This window comes from Neodiprion fabricii, chromosome 3 (genome assembly GCF_021155785.1).
Source record: "Neodiprion fabricii isolate iyNeoFabr1 chromosome 3, iyNeoFabr1.1, whole genome shotgun sequence".
Taxonomy (NCBI): Eukaryota; Metazoa; Arthropoda; class Insecta; order Hymenoptera; family Diprionidae; genus Neodiprion; species Neodiprion fabricii.
The window spans coordinates 25,123,944-25,144,768 of record NC_060241.1 but is presented as its reverse complement, the minus strand read 5'-3'; the positions used below and the strand labels follow the sequence as shown (position 1 = coordinate 25,144,768).

Genomic DNA, 20,825 nt, shown 5'->3' with positions numbered 1-20,825 from the left:
AACGGAGTCGAGTCGAGTCGAGTCGAGTCCAGTCCAGTTCGTAATAACCGTGTCGCACAGACACAGGCGAACCCTGAGTAAACTCACGAACGCGGTAGGCGTCGCTGCAACACCCTAAGCGCGAACGTGGCGCGGGAGGGGTTCGCGACATCGCTGTCGGGGGCGGAGAGGGAGGCGGGAGGGAGGGGGAAGGTGGGCGTGGTCTGACTTCCCCTCCAGCCCCGCGGGCGGCGCGGGTTAAAGCGCAACCGAGACTCCGAGCCACGCTCTCGGATCCGCGACGGCGTTTGCAGCCCGGCGCGAGAATTTTGGCACAGTTTGCAGGAACTTTCTCCGTATAAGTATATCCGTGCAGTATACCAACCTCAGGTTTCGCCGTTTTTGCTGAAACAACTATATTTATGGATGCATCCGAGTTATTTCCGGAATTTCCCTTGCTCACGCCTTTCGGTATTTCGCAGTCGTGCTGATATTTGGTAGGTTACAGGATGGGTACTTACTTGGAATTAGTCCTTCGCATGTACGTTTGCACGTAGTTAGGTATAACGATAATCGCGACCCGATCGTCGAACGAAACTGTGCGGTTGACGATCCTGCGACTTTTCCGCGCAGCGTCGATTCGTTCTCTAATTCCGCAGGCGATGTGATTCGTTCGAGTCGATGGGACGAGAGAGCGAAAAATCGAAACTACACGATTGGTCTGCAAAAGTGAAAATAGACGGCGTGCGGGATTCGCGGCCAGGGGAAAAGATCGATGAGGAGAAAAAGCAGAGGCGAGGTGAGGTGGCTAATCCATTATTCTACCCGTTATGGAAAAAATACGACCCGCAGTACCGGTGATCAAACGCGGGATTAATAACGCGTCTTGGACAAACATTTGCGCTTTCGTCGCTGTATATCGCCGCCCGCGCTTACAGAGGAGGCGTAGGAGGAGGAGAAAAGAAAAAACGAGGATAGCGAGTTAATTTTCTCACCCCCTCCCACGGCCTTTCGGGAATAATTCGTAGCCAGAATCAGTCTCCGCAGAAAAGCGCGGCGTAGAAGTTGAGGGGTAGTGCTAATGGGCGTACTCGTGGTTAACACCCTTGCCGTAGCCCGGGTGGGGGCAGAGGGAGGACGACGACGCCGTGGCGGCGGCGTCGGGGCGGGAGGGGAAGACAGCGGAGCGTCGGAAAAGGCGTCATGTTCAACGCCCCCCGGATTGGCTGGGGCGCGCCAATCCCGAGGACGGCTTCTCATTATCGCCAGTCGGGCGGAGGGGCGGCTCGGCTCTCGCCTCCCACCACCGCCAACTCGTCCTCCCCTCCAGCCCTGGTCCGTTGAGCTTGCGGGCGTCGGCGCGGCGAGGGGAGGGGAGGAGGAGCCCCGACGGTTTCAGTCGGCGCGTCGCTGCCCTCCAGCATTCACGCCTACCAGCGTCCGGTGTATACCTTGCACGTTATAGTCCCGGGACTTTAGCACACCAACACCTCGATAGGTGTGGGGGTGAGCCCCAGAGGAGGTGTCAATCCTAGCGCTGCTCAGTGACCGTCGCGGCGCCACCCAAGTAACACCTTAGCCTTAAACCCGCGACTGCAGCCGAAACCCTTCCTGCTGCCCGCAGCTGCATTCGGGAGACGGGTTTTGTTCGGCAACCGTGTTGAGACGATATTTTCAATACCCGAGGTTCGCCGGCCGTCGGAACGTGACTAAAAATCTCGCGCGTGTTTTTACTTGTGTGATTTTTATTATACGCTTGCAGTCGAGATGTTGTTCGTCGAAGACGCTGTGTAAGCCGCGATATTGTATCGCCGGCGCAGAAACTTCGCCAACGCGATATGCGGCTAATCGAGTTTTGGTGCGCCGATGAATCGTTGTGAATAAACAGACGCGTAGAAACAGTCGTCGTGTACGTCGGTGATTATGGTATACAGTGTGATCAAGTTTCGTATTATAAGTATATACCTTGGCGAAGAAGAGTAATAAAAACGACCAGTGGTGTTTGATTCGATCGTTATACGCAATAAATTGTACGCCTACCGATACAGAGGAGGCTTGTTTTTCCGGCCACCCGTCGAAGTGCAAAAGTGTGTGTTTTCTCAAGCAACGACACGTGGTATTAATCCGTCGCGATGCCACTGACTCTGATACTCAAGATTTACATGAGCTTGACGAAGTCACGCGGTCGTAGCGTCGACTATTCGCAGGCCTGATCACGGTCGGAATAAACGCTGGTTCAAAGACAGTAGCAACTCCACGCACTCGAGTCGCGTAGCCCCGCGAAAATCGAAACCGCACCACGAACGAGAATAATTCCAAAGAACGAGCTAGGTGACCCCGAAGCCTGCGTGTATCCTTCTCCTCGTGTGTGCCGTGTACGATAAAAGAACGGGCGAGGTTGATAGATGAGGGAGAACGATCTATCGTGCCAGATGGTCTATGCCGAGTGAATAGAATCGTCAAAATCGTCGTGTCGTAACGAGCGCTATCACCTCGAGTTGCTCGTCGCTACGTGACAGGGTTACTGATCCATATATACGTGTGTGTATGCACATACTTATACATATGTGTATAATGCATATATTTTAAATCCAATACTGTGAGTGCGCGCGTGTTTGTGATTGGAGCCGGAAGCGAACGGCCGGTGCACCGATCCCGGTTCTCCGAGATTTTCATATGCATTGATACATCGTTGCGCATGCATAATAAATAAATAGTGAGGTGTTGATGGTATTACTACAACATCATACCGATGAATATTGTTCCGGCTGTAAGAGCCGAGGATGTTGTAAAGAGTAAAAGGGGGACGAGGATTATACAAAGGTGTGAAAATGATGAAGGAGAGCTTCGGAAAAATCGGTATAAAAATCCAAAAACGGTGTCGCGTTACTACAATCGAGAAAAATTGCAGTCATCGTCATCATCGTCATCGTCATCATCATCGTCGTCATCATCACCAGCAGCAGCAGCAGCAGCAGCAGCAAGGATTCGGAGATATTCGCGCAATATCGCATCGGCAGGAAAGGAATATCGGAAGCGCGACTCGCGACGCGATCATCGCGGTGTTGATTTAATATCGGCATCGAGGCGACAAGCTGCCAGCAGTGCTTAAGGGAAGGAAAGAAGGAAGAAGGAAAGAAGGAAGGAGGAAAGGAGCGCAAGAATCTCGCTGTCGGCGCGACTCGCCAGCCTAAATGAGATTCGAACAAGACTCGGCGTGCAGCAGGGGTACCCACTGCGCCAGCATTCCGCTCCTACTTCGGCCCAGGTTAATCTCGGGTAAGAAGGCCGACTCCGGAAGCGAGAACATCGGCCCGCGAGAAGACGGCAAAGAGTTGGAGACGAACGTGGCCGAGGCTGCCAGGACGGGTGTCAGGGGGGCGGTGGGGGGGCCTGGGATGGCGTACCCCGCACCGGCCGCGGCTCTCAATCAACACGCGCCATTCCCGACGATTCCCGGATCCGCGACGAGCTCGAGTCACTTGGGAAGCCATCTGCCGGCCCCGGCGGCCCCCAGGCCAACGGACTTCAGCGTCTCGTCGCTCCTCACCGCCGCCTCCAGCCACCCGACCCACCTCCAGGGGGGCTCCTCGTCTCAGGGAAGCGCCTCGCCGCCACCCGGCGGACCCGGAAGTCCCGCTGCCGCCCCGGAAACACCGCCGCCGCTTCCGAGTCATCGGGAAACTTCTCACCCCTCGTCGGCGGTCGCGAGCTACTTTAGCGCCGCGGCGCTCGCCGCCGCTGGTTTTTACAATCCGGCGGCCCATCTCCCTCCCACCAGCTCGCCCGGACCCAACGGCGGGCATCATCTTCAGGGAAAGAGCATTCTTTCCAGCCCCCATCATCACCCCCATCTCAATCCCCACGGACTCACTCCGTCCGGTAAGTTCATATTTTCGTCCGAGTGCCGGATATACGAATTGCCGGGAAGCGGGAAATCTTTGAGATATTTCATCGGCCTTTCGATATTCGAGTCGTGCCGTCCGCGGCGGTTGTACATTGTTGCGAAAATATGCGCTAGTCGTAGGACTTGCTATATAATATAGGTATTGGCGGTGCCGGATCGTACAAAGTTTCACAATCGGTTTGGTGCGGTTGAAATCAGGGAATTCTTTCAATTCTTCAGAGGTATTTTCACACAGTTGTTACTTATGGCCGGCAACTTTGAACACGGTTCGATATTCTTTCGGACAAAATGTACAGCTTTACGGATATAATTCTGTTTAACTGCTCAGCGCGGTATAACAGCGATAAGGGTCGGTGAATTAGGTACTCTTTGATTGTATTGTGCGAAATATTCACACGCCATTTAATACAGAAAGGTAAAAAAATTGCGAATAGCATCTCACGATACGTGCGTTGGACCATTAATCTGCGAGTTGCGTTACTAAAGTTGAGAAAAAAGCTTGGTCATCGATCACATTATGCATAGACAATGGAAACAATCACGAGTAACGGATAGAAAAATGCCACATTTGGAACAATATAAGTATTGTCATGTCGACCATATTGTGGTATAAAAGGCAGACCGACGTCCTTATTTTATACGCGCAACGCGTACGATAATTCAAGAACAGGAAAAATTCAAACTGAGTAGATACTTGATACTCTTATGTACCTGCACACATGTTATCCGGTTTTAGCAATATTGCGAGAATTAGTAGAAGAAATGCGCGTATATTATACGAGACTCGCGAAACGGCCTAACCTAAAAAAAGCGCTATAGAGATGTAAAAGGGATTTAGATGACGAATTTAAAGAGAATTGAACAGACTGCTTAACGAAGCTAGAAAAATTCATCGTAATTCGTAGGTATACAATTTTCTGGAATTGTATAAATCGTTTGTATACGTATAGCTTGTGCAATAGTTTCTCTTAGTTCCGTGGGGAAAATGAGGGATGAAAAATGGAAATAACAAGTATCGGGTAAAATAGGACCTAGTTCAATTAAAACGTAAAATTGTCGAAATGACTCGCACCTGAACTTTTCACTTGCGGGCAATAGGATAATTGACGATGCATTTCGTGAAACAGTTCAAAAGATTATCCGTCGAACCCACGATTATTATTCGCGCGGGAAACTCGGAATGCACTTTATCAGTCTTAGGTTTTGGCCGAATCATTAGAACACTCGCTCGCATACAAGCAATTGTCTCGATTCGCTGCTGCAGGCATCGAAACGACAAAGCGTGAAAAAATTCGTCGCGTGGAAGGAATTTCAAGCCCTATTGAAATCTCCGGTCCAGTTCACGAGGGGGATAAATCACGAACTGCAGCGTTCAATTCTCTTCTTCGGCAAATGAGGGACAAGTATTTGGAATGTTTAATATCATTTCACAATATTTATAGCATATTTTGGTTACGAATAGTTTACGTTATATTATTTAATTACACACAGAGACCAATTTTCCGCGCATACGTGTTGTTGCGATGATTTCCGTTGTGTTTGCATTTTTAATCATTCATACCTGTCACAATAGATAGCTTGTATACATGTATAATATAATATTGGACAATCGTCAGTGAAACTACCGCATACGCGAATTGGTGTGTAAACGAACATAACGAATGTGGATGTTAAGTACAGTCAATTATGTCGTTATTCTTACAATTTTCGTCCAATATTCGAAACCTGCATGTTTGTTCTTCGCTGAAGGCATCGATAGATTTACAGATAGCGTAATTGATGCCCAAAGTACCGATAACTCTGCATATTGTTCTCGGTTTAGCGGCACAAAACCTCGACGGTAACGGCCGTTCAAATGTAATCCGACAAGAAACACGTATGTCGTACAAATTCTCCTAAAATATAGTTATAAAGTAATGCGTAAGCAGCGTTTTCTACCTAATCGCGCATCGCAAAGATATATATTACATCGAATACAATTATAGTTGTAAACGTGCAATTTTTTGCACCTGGAGCGTGACAGACATCTTCAATGAAAAATATGGACATAATTCGATCGTACGAAAAAAAAGTCAAGGAAATTAATACAAATAAAGAAGGACAGAAATTTCGAGTTTTTTATCATTGTTATAAAACAATTATACAGACTTTCAGTGTAGTAATTTGGAAGTAATAACGCAGGTGTGCTTTTGTGACAGTTGAATTTTAACAGTATTTTTTAGAAGAAAATTTTCATCAGATTTGCAATTATGACGTTGGAAAACAACGATTGGATACAGAAGATTATTAGGGAAGAAAATTGGCGTTTTTTGAAATCCTGGTCAGCTGTGTAAAAGACGATCGTCTCTTCAATTATACAATTCTATGATCGTACCATTCGTAGAAATTGCAGAATTACGCTGCATGTATACGCGTTTTTCGTATCGTGTGTATTTTTTACATTTCAAATAGTTTTTTCTTATTACTATAGGATTATTTTTGAAACGATATTTTTTTTTTCTCGTCCTTACGCAGCTTCTTGGCTGCTTTCTGATCAGGATTGGATGTCGCCCGCTGCAGCTATAACTCAAAATTGGAAGAGTAAGAAATGCATCAATTATTTTTTCATACATTATCACCATTCTTATACTTGGCGCGATTTAAATCAGCCGAATCTCCCGCTTTCTACTCATAGTCAGTAATTATTCACACATCTAGTTATATTATACCATATAATGCCTGTATATATACACTGAATTTAAACACAATTTTGAATCAATTGAACCTGGACAGCTAGTTATTACATAAGATTCATTACGACTAGGTGTCGCGTATATTTTTAGCCAACGTGTCAATGGACTGAGATTAATACCTAGATATATAATTGTAATAACTGTTATTAAAAAAGCGTGTAATTGTGCTTCCGATTTAGTTTCTGTTACGCAGACGTTTGCGAGCGCTCAATTTATTTCATTAAAATAACTGCTTGAACGTTTTTCGCTGTTACTTAGCCTCGCGACGGCCATTTCTGCACCGCAATTCGTGAATTATATTACATCGTCGACGGTACCGCGACACTTATACATAAATATACCCGATCCTTTTGCAGTCCCTGCTAATTTGTGTTAATTACATTACGACTGTCCGTGTGGCATTAAACTGGACGTGTAGAGTTCGTATTATATATTGTATGTATTGACATTAGATTGGATCAGAGAATTTTCACCAGCATCTTATAACGTATACGCCATGCAGCATCCTAATACATAGTTGATTTGAAAAATTTGAAAATATAACGTGAGTAAAAATATCCACAACGGTCAATGTAAACAATCATCCGCTAAAACCGGTTTCTTAATGTTATTCGCGTATCATATGTCTGTCTGATATCGCACTCGCGAATGATTCTTAATTTACTTACCCTGAAATTCAGTAGCATAGGTGTGCAATATGCTCGTGCATCGTACACATACACTGAAACATTGGAGCAAAGCTCTTGAGAAAGAAACGAGAAAAAGAAAGGTGAAAAAGAAACGATCAACAAGTGAAATGGGGGATATACGCGTATATTATATTTTAAAGAGCTGGATCTAAATGCTCGTCATGCACATTATCTTTTAAACGTAAAAATATTTTCGCCAATCCGCCGAATGAACGCTGTAACGATATGATAAAACCTGCTCCTGTAATTAGATTTTTTTCAACTTATTTACATATTCGGGCTCCTCCGCGCCTCGTGCTGCAGCGGCTATATAATACGCCTATAATCGAACGTCTGTAATGCGTGGTTATCCGTAATGCCGACGTATTTTGCAAAAAAGTCAAGCTCAATGTTTGAATACCTTGATAAAGTGAAATCGATCTGATAAAAATTAACCGCAATCAAATGTATGAATCTCCAGATTTATGCTGCAGCGCGTATAATTTGGCGACTAAAAAGAAATATATATATATATATTATATATGTATGTATTTATTTATACGCATGAGTCGTCTGCATGATTATCGACGTAGATATTATACCTGTATTAGGCTTAAATGTGGATAAATATTTCGTTATCATCCGACTTTAGCCCCACGTCCTTTTTATTTACGTGCAGTGCTTGATTGATATGCTTTTTGTATTTATTCTATTTTTTCATCTCGTGCTATTATCACGGTCCGACGTTACGTGCACGTCTGAATAGATAGATTTACTCAAGTTTAAATAATCGAAACGAGACATCTTTTACATTTCTTGAATACCAACTGTCGTTTATGTACGTTTAAATTTCGTGTAACTCAATGGCGAGTATACGAACCTCTTAGCTGTATACTCAAGATTTTCACTGTAATTAGTAAAAGACTGTCAAATTATATCTCAAGAGTGCAAAGTACTGGTGATTCGTTTTGTTTCTGGTGAGATAACTTCTTGTTTTCTAGGTTTAAATTGATTCTAAAATCATAATTCGCATATAGGTTTTTTAATTATAATTATAATTTTTTTTTTCATCCTCTCATATTGTAATATGCGAATAAATTATGAACCTGCAATTCAGTCGTCAGATCAGCTGTTCGTATCAACTCTTGTATAATATTATCCGCAGCTGTGAATATTATACGCGTCATAAACAACATGACGCGGCTCATTTTTAAGTGCCCGATTATATTACCTGACTAGAAATCCAAAAACTCGCGATCAGAATTGATTTTAATTAAAATCTCTTAGCAATCATGGTATATTTATCATGATAAAACTATTATTTTCGTCTTTATTTTACATCATGTATTACATTTATTATATAAATACATATGCGTAGGTACTCGGGAATTGTCAATTTCGGCTTTAACTTGCGTTTGTTAACACCGAACGTGTTTGTGATTATTAAAGTACGATTACATTCTGACTTATAACTATATAATTACGCGGTTAATAATTTTGTAATATCAACGTAACTTTCTGCAGATAAAAAAAAGCAACTATCGCCAAGAAGATATTGAATTAAAAATGCTGCAGGTTTTATTAACGATGTGTGGAATAAATTTACAGAGAAAATTTTTATCGCAATGGAACATTTATTCATTATTATTTAATAAATACTTTATATATTCATAGTATGGGTATATAACTTATAAAAAGTCCCACGCGAATTCCGTTTTATACAAACACATGAAATTATTCTCGAGTCAAAATATTATTCCGTTGTCGATTGTACCGCATTGAACAAAATTGTGTTTTCTCACTTATAAATTCGGCGAATTCACAATCTGGGATATCATATTAACTGTATGATATGAATTCGACGTTCAATTTTTATTACGAAATAATCTTTGCACTGGCTCTGAATTGCTATGCATAGTATATAACGTGTTACACGCCTTTTGAAGAGAAAAACAAATGACAGTGGCCATTTGCTACAGTTTTTTCTTAGCGAAGTAATAATTCCATGATTCAACGATAATTTTGCACAACGTGCATTATATATGTTCCAACTTTATCGTGAGCAGGAAAACGGTTAAAAAATTATACACCCACTTGATAATTTGCCAATCTAAAAATATTCGTTGTTTTATGCATCATGTTTTATATACATATAAATATACCAAGTCACATTAATTAAGCTGACGATTAAGTTATTAATACTGCGTCTTTAGAAGTTATGTAAATTTTTAATTAAACGTTTAAGTGCGTACTGCACAAATTGTTTTTTTATCCATATTTATTTTTTCGAGTATTATTAGACAACAACATAGGCACTTCAATCGTACGTCGATATTGTAAAAGCGGGGGACACGCGGACACGCCTCGAATTTCTCGACCCTTCTCGTTACCATGGCACGCAATTGAGGAAGGAAAACCAATTAAATATGCATTTATTGAAATTACGTTAGGTATGAGTATAAAAGTTTAGGTACCGAACAAGTGCGTGTGTCTGTATACATTCAGAGACAGTATTTAGACACCATTTGCAATTCTTGTTTGCGATGGCGTCTGACATCGCGTTCATATGCCCAAGGCATTGATTGTTGATTTTTTTATACATTAAACCTATTTTGCGCCTATGTCCGCAATTGATTTCGCGAATTTGTCATCCAACCGACGAATTTTTTCACTCAAGTTTGCGTATCTAATCATTCGCCCTTTTTTTGACAAGCCATTATTTTAAAAAAGGTGCTCAGACGTTGAAAGTAAATTTTATGTCGAATTATAAATTGTATCCGCGTATTACCAGTGCCGTCGCATCGAATCGCGATCTTCAATTTCAAATTTTTAAATTCGCCGCGTTGTGCATCGAGCTTGCACGCTTAGACGTTTCTCCGCCTACCTATGCCTTGATTGATTTGCTGCACGAACAGTGAAGCGGGGATTCGTTATTGGGTATTGGCTGGTCTTTACGTGCGATTAGTAATTAGCATTCTCAAATTCACGAACTTTTCGCGATCCACGAAATTTAAATCGACATACCACATATTCCGTAACAAATCAATTCAGTCCCTTATATCCGAATGTGGAAGATTATTTATAGGAATGTTTCAACGTGAGCACGATATTTCAAGGCGGTCAATTTAACGAGAAGCTTGTTACGTTGAAAATGACATTGAGGCGCCATAAACTCATTAGGACACTAATTGCAGGTAGTGGAACGTCAGGTTTATTACACCGTGCAAAATTTCATTTCTCATGCGGTTAGTTGTTACAGAAAATTTTAGTTAATCGACCATCGCTACAATATAACAACTTTACAGGCGCCAATAACTATATTTTCTGCATATTGTCGCACAAAATCTGTATTTTTATATTCAAATGAGGCCTCGTGTAACTAACATCAACTTATCGTCGCACCAGCGTCAAATTATCTCGCAACAGTTACGCACCTACTAAATTTTCTGGTCAAGTTAAAAAATGAGCACACTTATTCAAGGACTGTGCATCGCGTTATAACGTAAACCGAAAATTCTCCCGGTATAATACGGGGTCTCTGGAAGTACTTTTTTAAATTTCTATCGACATGACGAGAACGTTCTTCGCTGCTTGTTTCAGGACTGGGCCTTGGGCCCCATACCCCCGAAGAGGCCCACGCCGCGGTGTTGGCCGCGGCCGCGGCGGCCTTGCACCACCACCACCACCACCAGGGCGGGCCCGGTGGTGGGATGAGGCCCCTGAGGCATCCTCTGCCCCCGGGGATGCTGGGTCCGTCTCTGCCGCTCCCGCCTCACCACCCCCTTACGGGTCCCCACCACCCCCTCGTACCGCCCCACCACCCCGAGGAAGACGGTGTCGTTGACGACCCCAAGGTCACCTTGGAGGGTAAGGAGCTTTGGGAAAGGTTTTACAAACTCGGGACGGAGATGGTCATCACGAAAAGCGGCCGGTAAGAGGACCATTTATTGTTTTCTTTTATTTTAATATCGCCCAGTTATAATCCCCTACCATAGCCTAGGCTGAGGTTCGTAACGTTAATTCGCAACGACGATGTGCTAGTTTAATTGTGTTCAAGTTCAAGATTTGGGGCTCATCGTATTTTACTAAACTCAAATATGTTTTGCAATATTTTTGAAACCGCAACTCACTTCGGCGAGCAATCTACTTCGGTCTGTCGTCACTTTATCGTTACTAACTTCACCCTTAATCGTCTTCCGATCTAGGTTATATGACGCTTCTGTTACTTCATCCAGGGTACGTTGCTGCAAAAATTGTTTGTCAAAAGGAATTCTCTAACAATACTGTGAATATTATTATCACAGTTCATTTAATTGTTACAGCAAATATTACTCTCATTCACAAATTATTTCTAGAGTAAATTTAATTGTTATATATCTCTAATTGACTGCTTATCTTGCAACGTATATACATAATTTAGGGTGGTCCTTAGTTAGAAAAATTTTCATTAGGACGCCCCCCCCCCAGATCTGTTCCAAGCGATTAAAAAAAAAAGATCCACGTCAAGTTTCAAGCCTCTACGTTAACTGGAACATGTGCCTCTAAGTTCTGAAAGTTTCAAATGTAAAATACATGTAGTTTTTATAGGCGATTATTTGGTTTTGTATGACTTAGGTATACCTAAATTGAGGGACCGATTTGAAACTTGACAAAGTTGTTGCTTATAATGACAGGAACAAACCGTGAAAATTTTAAAATTGTATCATAATTTTATAATATATTTATTTTTTATATAAGATTAAAAGCATCACTTTTATTAGGCTTCTATATGGAAATAAAAATTAAAAATTTTTGAAATTTTCAGGGATTGCTCATATCATTGTATAAGCAATAATTCTACCAAGTTTCAAACCGGTCCCTTATTTTATACCAAGTCATCCAAATCGAAATAGCTGGTTGTCAAAACTAAATGTATTTTACATTTAAAACTTTCGGTGCTTAGAGGTACGTGTTCCAGTTGACGTAGAGGCTTAATACTTTACGAAGATTTTTTTAAATGATTTCAAACAGATCTGGGGGGTGTCTCAATGAAAATCTTTCCTACCCCCAAATAAGGACCACCCTAATACATATATTGCGAAACAAGTTTTGACGGCTGCAGTAACAACAATTAAAAGTTTCTTTCCCATGTGTTCATACCCTACCTTCTTAATTTATCGTTATTAGGGAATTATGCCTCTGAAGATTTCGAACGCCATTACATTTCATACTCGAGCATTTTTTGCACCCTTCATTCTGTTCACACTCAAGGTATTTATCAGCGAGAATAAACTCGTGCCAGTATAACTTTTAGAATAAATCCACATTGAAAAGAAAGTGAAGGAAACAAAAAATCAAACGAAGAAAATGAGGAATCCGTATAGTAATTATCGGTATGTATGTACATTGTACATACATGTTTTATACAGTATATATGAGAGATCCTACAAAATCAATTGTAGAATATCACGTGTTGCGATCTGAATCTATCAAATTACACGCAGAGTTTCACACATACCTACATTACGGATTACGCAAGCCTTGACTACATTCTCCGTTCCTTCGCGTTCTATATTCCAAAGCTTATATGGTATATATTTATTATAAATTATATATTTATAATTTTATATACCGACAGTGTTATGTACCCTAAATATACTTTAGTGTATTTCGCACGATATACATGGAAATATAACGCCTGAATCATACCTCGTTCGATTTTATCAGGTGCCTCAAACTCATACATATATATTATATACTACGCGTCGTCGTTTCTATTTTTTCAGCTTTGCCAGGCAAAAATATTGTTGCTAAATATTATCGTGGCGTCACCTCACGAGTTCCCTGCATACATAAAATGGATCATCGAATTTCGTACAAGTCGTTGTCATACGTGAAAACACTCTGCGATAGCAGCTGAATTTTTGTTGAAAAACAATTTTTTGCCCACAAGCTGCAGCAGTCGATAGACTTTGTATTCTCCTCTATATCGACAGTCGAAATTTTCAAAATTTACGTAGGTACTCAACTTTTATTCACCCAACACTCGAGACCCGCTTCGGGCTCTGCGGACGTTCGCGAGGAAGATAAACTTTTTTGTTTTTACCTCTTTCTTTTAACACTCAAGCTTCAACCTCTCCTGCACGTGGAACGGAAATATACATCGCGAGTTGCGCGGAATTTGCAAACACGATACCAGCTGTATGTTACACTACTTGTTTGAAAAAACAATCACGCTATATCAACTTGTGACAAACCATCGATTTTTGCTGAAAGTTTAGAAAAGTAATACCGAATTGTCATCGCCTGCAGCAGCAAACGGAATATAATACAACACGATATGTTAACCCCCCAAAACTGCAGAATGTTTGAGTCTGCAGATTCACTCACTTGACGAAAGTAATCTGTCGGTTTTACCGTGATTTTAAATATAACCAATCGTGTGAATTTGGCTGGCCATTGGCTCTTTGCGGAAATTGAAAAATCACCTTACGGTGCAATTTTACTGTTTACCAGCAAATAACTCTCTTGCATAAATCCCATTATGTGAGGTATAGCGGCAATCAATTATTCTTACACAACACACTCTGCTGTACAACGTGTCAGACGATTAATTAATACCTGTCTACGCCCACCCGGCTCACTCTTCGTGTGTTATGTGCGTCAACCGCCTACGTCTACAATGTACTCGTACATGCCGCGTACAACGTCTTTACGGCCAAGTAAGTAGAAGCGAGTTCTACTCTTTGGAGACTTTGGGCTTGATGATCGTGTCTTTTTACTGCCGTTTGACGCGTGATGCATTGTACAAAATTTCCGCGTTCCCGTTCCAAATTTTTACTTTTAACTCAATTAAGTCAATTTTTTTTAATTCATCCAATTCCGTGTTCTCCACGCGTTCTTCAAAGCGTTGATTCGATTTACAAATCAGTAGAATTAAGAGCCGTGAAACCATAACCAGCTGACGGATTACCTACATTCGTTCTACGTATTCTCGGGTTTCGCCGTTTTGAACAGGTATATAAAAGCCAATTAAGAACGTTTGACGCGTGGATATAGAAGGAAAATTTTCAAGTTAATAATCCAGCAGCTGAAACAACGAGAATTGCACTTAATGCTCATCTATAATCATATTTTGCCTCAAAATCTCGGCATAGAGTAATCGGGACTTTATTGTCTTTGAATACGTAAAATGAATCCTGAAAATCAGTTTTTAAATATTCAAAGTGCAATGAGTTAAGAATTTAATTTTTCAAGTTATCGGATGAATCTTGTGGAACATATTTATTGGCAATATATCTAGGTTATATAATTAGCTCTCTACTTGAAGAGAGTCCATCTTGATTATTGCAAACATAATGCACCGATGTACTATATACACTAATCAACACTTTGTGTAGGTATGAAAATAGTGGACAGTGACGATTGCCACCTATAGCCAAATGACATTAAAAATTTCAAGTTGCATTGCGCTAATTTAATTGTCACGGCAACTGAAAACTTTACGGCTTCAGCAAACACTCAACTGCCAAAATTTCAGGGTTGACTAAAAATCGTTTCCACTTTAATCGCGTACAAAAAATTGTGGAGAATTATGTTGTTTTTTTCTAGAAAATATACAAACGGTATAGTTTTTTTTGTTTCAATCCAAAGGTTTTTCCACTTCACGTTTAACCCTTCGTCTCACGTTCACGTACGGTCATTTTGTCCGAAATTTGTCTTTGTACTTGAACAGCGCTGAGCATTACGCTAAACTTTCAATCATGTTTTCCGTCGGTTACATTTTTCATCTTTGCAAATCTGACCGCACAGGCCCAAATTTTAATCAATTCATTGCAAAAAGTGTCTCTACATTTTTTTCCGAAAAGTTCATAGCTGCTGAGATATTCAAGGCCGAATATTATCTCAGGTCCGATTGACCCCATTTCCAGTCAACGGATCGTATCGGGGGGTGTGCAGACGAAAGGTTAAATATAATCGTGCGTGTATTAATTTTATCAATACAGTATTATTATCCGTACAAAAATTTCCGCCTGTAATTCCACATACCTTATCCCCAATAATCCTGAAACGTACAAGAGCGATGTGCAGCGAACTGAGCATGATGCAGCAGCGCGGGATTTAGTTCACCCTGATCGAACGTCACACATTCACACGTTATATATATATGCCCGCGTCATGAGCACGCGTTGAAAGAATCGTCTCGACCCGTCCTCTCCTCTCTTTCTCACCCCCCCTATCGAGCCTCGCCCCCTGTTCCTCCCTTCTCTCTCTCTCTCTCTCTCTCTCGCCCCCCGCAGCTTTTCCTCGCGCTTTTCACTCCTCGCGACGTTGCTCGGGGGCCCGATTCTCCGTCCTTCCCTTCTCGGGCTGTTGGCGAGGGCAAAATGCCGTCGCCTCATCTCCGTCGCTCTCCCCCGCGTCCCAAGGGTCGCGAATCCACCTCCGACCGCCTATGGTAATTAGCCCTAGTAGCCCCGCGCCGCGTCACGCGTGCAGTGTGCAAAGCTTCGACCGTGGTGCAGGATTCGCGTCGCGGACGGTGGTGTAAAAGCCCCGGCCGCGTGTCCGTGTACTTGCCGCCTACCCACATTTCCATACCTCGTACAATTTTCTATTGACGTTTCTTCTTCCGCGGTTACGTCGCTCTCCTACTCTTGCGGTAGTGTGGCGCTGGTGTTAGCCTCGTGGCACCCGTAACTTTATTTCTAATTATACAATTATCTTATACGTATACCCGCGTAGGTATACTTATTGCTTGTTTCTCATTGTCGCAAACACTTGCGTTCGTTAGTGTCGTTGTTTCAGCTCATCACTGTAAGATATTGACGGTGTTAAAATTGACCAAAAATATGAACGGTGTGGACTGCTGTTGAAAAATTTTCCTGGTCAATTCGGAACTTGAACGTAAGGTATTTTTAGATTGACGATAAGTAGTATTAAATTGACGTAAAAAATATTCTGGACAAGTCCACACCGCATGTTTTTTACAGTGATACGAGGAAATCCTGGAAATATAATTTTATTCAGATTATACACTTGAAACAATGTTTCGAATTAAAAGAAAAGATAATTAATAACAAGGCAAATATTTGACGATCTGTTTTTCTTTCGTCTTGTTTATTTCTCGTTCCACACAAGTCTCCGTGCAATCCTGCAGGTTTTCTTGTACCTGATTACAAGGCTTTGTTTGGTCATTTCAGTGTGCAGCTGACGGTAGTGAAATCAGCTGGAGTAACGTTAATATCTCTAATAATGATCTACTGTAACCAGACATGTACTTAGCGCCCATAATTCGACAAATTAGAATTTTGCCGCAAATATGCAACGAAATATCTGCCTCTCGTAAAAATGTACCTAATTATATGCGATTTCTATTAGGAAATATAACGATGTTACGTGTTTGCTCGAGATAAGGATTTATCGTTGAAGTTTAAATAGAAATTTCAATACCACAAGATGATATAATTTACATTTATAACAATTAGCCTGCGGTGTACTATTAATTCCTGCTGCAGCATAATAATTGTTGAGTGACTATTTGGTTGAATTGAACGAGAAATTTTATTCAAATTCGAACGAATATTTTCAATTTTCAATATTTGTCCGATAGCTTCTGAATCATTCGAATTGTGTACCGAGACAACGGGGGTTTATATTTTGTAGTTGTTCTTCTCGCGAGAAAGATAGCGGACGCATTGACAGACGGCGCCATCTGCCGGCGCAAGGTCGTATTATACTTTCTGTTTCGTTTAACCGAAATGTATTTATTTATTTATTTCTTTTTCATCGTAAACGATATCGCAGAAAGAAGATAATGAACCGGATCGAGATTTCTTTCCTCCAAAAATTCTCAACAGCGCAAAAGTATCTCCGGTGCATCTTGTAGTAGGTAAAGCAATGCTGTAATAATAATGCGGAGCTTCATATCTAACCTAACGCATACTTGCACGTGTACCTGATATAGAGTTGTATCTCGTATACGTGCACCTGTGCTTGGCGCGTAACCGCGTACGGGATACCGCTTAATATGCAAACCCGGGCTCCGGTATAAATCAATTTGTATCTATAAATCAATAGTCGCGTCGAGCGGATTCGAGTCGAGTCGAGTCGAGTCGAGTCGAGTCGAGTCTCGGGCACACGTATATCCATCATGAAGGGAGCATAATAATAACCGATAATTACATATTCCGTATCTCGGCATTCAGCATCTGCTCCGGCGCGGCGGTGACCGGTGTGGTCTACATCTCAATATCATCATCCGTCGTATCGCAAAGGGTGTGGAGGGCGGGAGGGAGGGAGAGAAGCGCGCGCACACACAGACGCAGGAGCGAATCGCTCGTAACGCTTGCGCGCCTGCGCGCTCGCGACGTTACGGCGAGCAGACGAATCGCTGTACATATCGCTTTATGGCGCGCTCTGCCGGGCGAAGGGAGGGAGAGGTTAAATCGTCTCGCGTCGAAATATACGTACGTGCATCGCCTCGCCCTTGCAGCTCGACGAGGTAAATAACTGGGTAAATAACCCGGCACATAACCCGGGAGTAAATAACGCAAGGGCCACCTAAGTATAGGGTTGGTTTTAACGATGTTTGTTTTATACATTGGCAGCCTCTTCGAACCTGTAATCTTTCTAAACGAGATATTACCCGAGCGGCCCCGATGCGAAACCCTATACGACACCGTATCCGGGCCGAGCTGTAGCAGGACGAGGACGAGTCCTCGCGCCGCAGCCTCGTCTAGTCGTATCCCCGACTCCGCTCCACTGGGCCTCGGGCCCAAATTCTCCCCTCCCTCTTGGCGGTCCCCTCCCCCTTGCCGCAGCACCCCGCCAGTCTTGCCGACCCCCTTGCCACGGCTCGTCGATCTTTCGCTGCCGAATTTCGAATCATTCGTCGACGTCTCGCGCGCGCCAATATTTTTCCGAAATGTATTAGGGTAGAGTCGATTTTTGAGCACCGAATTTACGAGTAGAAGCAAACGGTTATCGAGTCTCTTCGGATGCTGTTTGCTGATTAAACTATCACTGAATATTGGCTTACAGTCAAACTACTTCGTGAAATATCAAAATAGTGTAACAGAACTTGAATTATTTCACGATGAGTTACTACGTAGAAGATGCGTTTTTTTTCTTTCTGTCTCACCGGCAAGTTTGGAATTTATTTTACCATTGAGTTGCTTTTAATGATACGGACGATTTAATCCGGGATGCAATTTGCGGAGAATCAAATTCTCTGGAAAGGTGTTGTACGATTTTCCTTAATGTTGAGTCATTAATTTAGCAACTGAAGACTTTTTAAAATTACCTTTGACCGAGGTTTTCCGATCATTGCAATCTTCGAACCGTTTGACTGAAATCGGATTTCAGCTACATATGTATCAGACAGTGAGGATTTATTTTCCACTACGTAGAATAAGTTTTCTACGCAGAATGAAGAGAAACAATCTCTGCTTCCGGACGAAACACCCTGAAACACGTAACTATACGTCTCCGTGTTGGATTGTGTAATTGCAAAGTACAACAGGTTGCAACAGCTGATTCGTGCCGGAATTCAAGCCTCTCACTCAGCTAATTGTAAGTGGAACATTTTTGATTATGAACACTGCGTCGTATAATAGTTACCCTAAATCGTTTTCACCCAGTGTATAAATTTATATACCAGCAAATTATACGCTGTTTTTCATGCATTAAACATGACTGAAAAAATCACCTATTAGGTATAATCTCTAAATTCTGTGTGCGCCGTGTTTCGTATTCAAAAAATTTGATGCTGTTACAGCTGCCCGATCTTCTTGTATCGTTTTAGACGAAAACTGGCCTCCGTTAAAAGAAATCGCGTGACTTTGGGGCCCGATAAGCTCCCAAATGACAATGGCAAACATCGAAAATTGGTGTAAACCTCCGTACGCTTCAGGCGTATTATTGTTATTACCGTTATTGTTATTGTTGTTATTATTATACCCCTGCCGTTGTGCGTACCTTACAAGTAGGTAGAGCGATGAGGCAACCGAGTTCCCAGGGTGTTCGCGTGCAGCTCGGGTGGTCTGAAACGACTGAAACCCCGCGCGATGTACAATCGCGAATTCGCGTGCTTGACGCGAGGCGCGCTCCGGAAAACAATACCTATGCAAAGTGGCATATCAGTCTGCCTCGGCTGTAGCTCGGGTATGCGTAGAGATAACAATTGGTGGCGAGCCGGTGCTAATCGGGTTTTAATAAAACCGACAGGGGGAAAAAGGTATAATGGAATGAAACGGAGGGAAAAAACCCTGTAATACAAGTTCGCTTCGTACAGGCGTGTGTAAACGTATGCGAACCTGTATCATTACGAATTATCCGGAGATATCATTACAGTCATGCAGGGTGCGAAAACTCTGCAAATTTCTTCTCGTCAATTGTTATTCGTTACCGATATTTTCTGTCAGCTTCTGTCGGCAATCAGTCAATCAATCAACCAATCGACCGGTCGATTGAATAATGTAAGGCAAGGTTCTCATTTCGGTACCTAATATCGATAATAATTATATCATCCTTAAACAAGTGTAATACAGATACATATGTATTACAATCGAAGACGTCCTTTGGTATCGCGGTGTGAAATTATTTACCGATCGATTAAAAATTTGCGGACAAGTATTTAGGTGGTATGAGTATAGTAATCGGCATTCGTTGAAAAACAAATTTTTGGTGATAGCAAATAGATGTGTAAATATATGTTTTTCGATACCAATAAGTTATATATATACATATATATATATATATATATATATATATATATATATATTTGAAGTGTGCAAAAGATTATCTCTCGTTATTCGCGTATACATACAGCTATCGGTACAACATATTATGAAATAATTATGAATTATGATAGTGATAATTTGTTAATTAGAGACAGAATATAAATACGTATTTCCTATCATTTTTACAATTTTAATTAATTCCATCGCAACGATACGTCGCGTAACATTCAATTTCCACACACGCACGTAACGAGACTCAGATATAATTTCCTTCCCCACGTATTGTGGTATTATAAAAAAGAACCGACCAATGACGCATGAATCTCTAAATCTCTGTTTGATAGGATATTAATAATCACGCAACATGGCGGATTCAGCAGAAGCTTATATAGCCTCAGATAGTCACATATCACAAGCATGAGTGCCGCACTTTGTGGGGAGCCGAATAAAAGTGTTCGCTCCTTCGTTTTTGTACCTTATTTTTTTATGTTCTTACTTTCACGCACAGTTTTATTTGGACTTTTTTTCACTTAAAATACGAACAAAGATTATACACGTTACGCATAACGTTGCATTTACATGCACGTGTATATAAGTACAAGGAGAAGACAAAGTCTTGAATAGGCTCGCAACTCGTGGCAGAAAAGCGAAAAGCGAAAAGCGAACAGCGAGGATCAGAGCGAGAAGAAGACGAGGTCGCGAACATGTGGCGGGTAAACGTGGCTCCGGGGCATCTTGGGATTCTTCTCGCGAGAGTGAGCAGGACCCAGATGCACATACCGCCAACCCTTTCATTATCTCACTCATACCCGTCACG

General features: G+C 42.0%; 1 protein-coding gene across 7 annotated transcripts in view; it reads left to right on the top strand.

The window, feature by feature from the left end:
• Window positions 1-1,390: 1,390 nt before the first annotated feature.
• Window positions 1,391-20,825, top strand: part of LOC124177706 (optomotor-blind protein-like) — an 84,666-nt gene continuing 65,231 nt past the window's right edge. For 6 of the 7 annotated variants that reach the window (XM_046560383.1, XM_046560380.1, XM_046560379.1 and 3 more), the window contains exons 1-3: window positions 1,391-3,861; window positions 6,401-6,466; window positions 10,887-11,217. In XM_046560383.1, the coding sequence (XP_046416339.1) occupies window positions 3,174-3,861; window positions 6,401-6,466; window positions 10,887-11,217 (1,085 nt within the window). In that variant the 5' untranslated portion in view covers window positions 1,391-3,173. The remainder of the gene's footprint in view (window positions 3,862-6,400; window positions 6,467-10,886; window positions 11,218-20,825) is intronic. The other variant, XM_046560382.1, reaches the window with a different exon arrangement.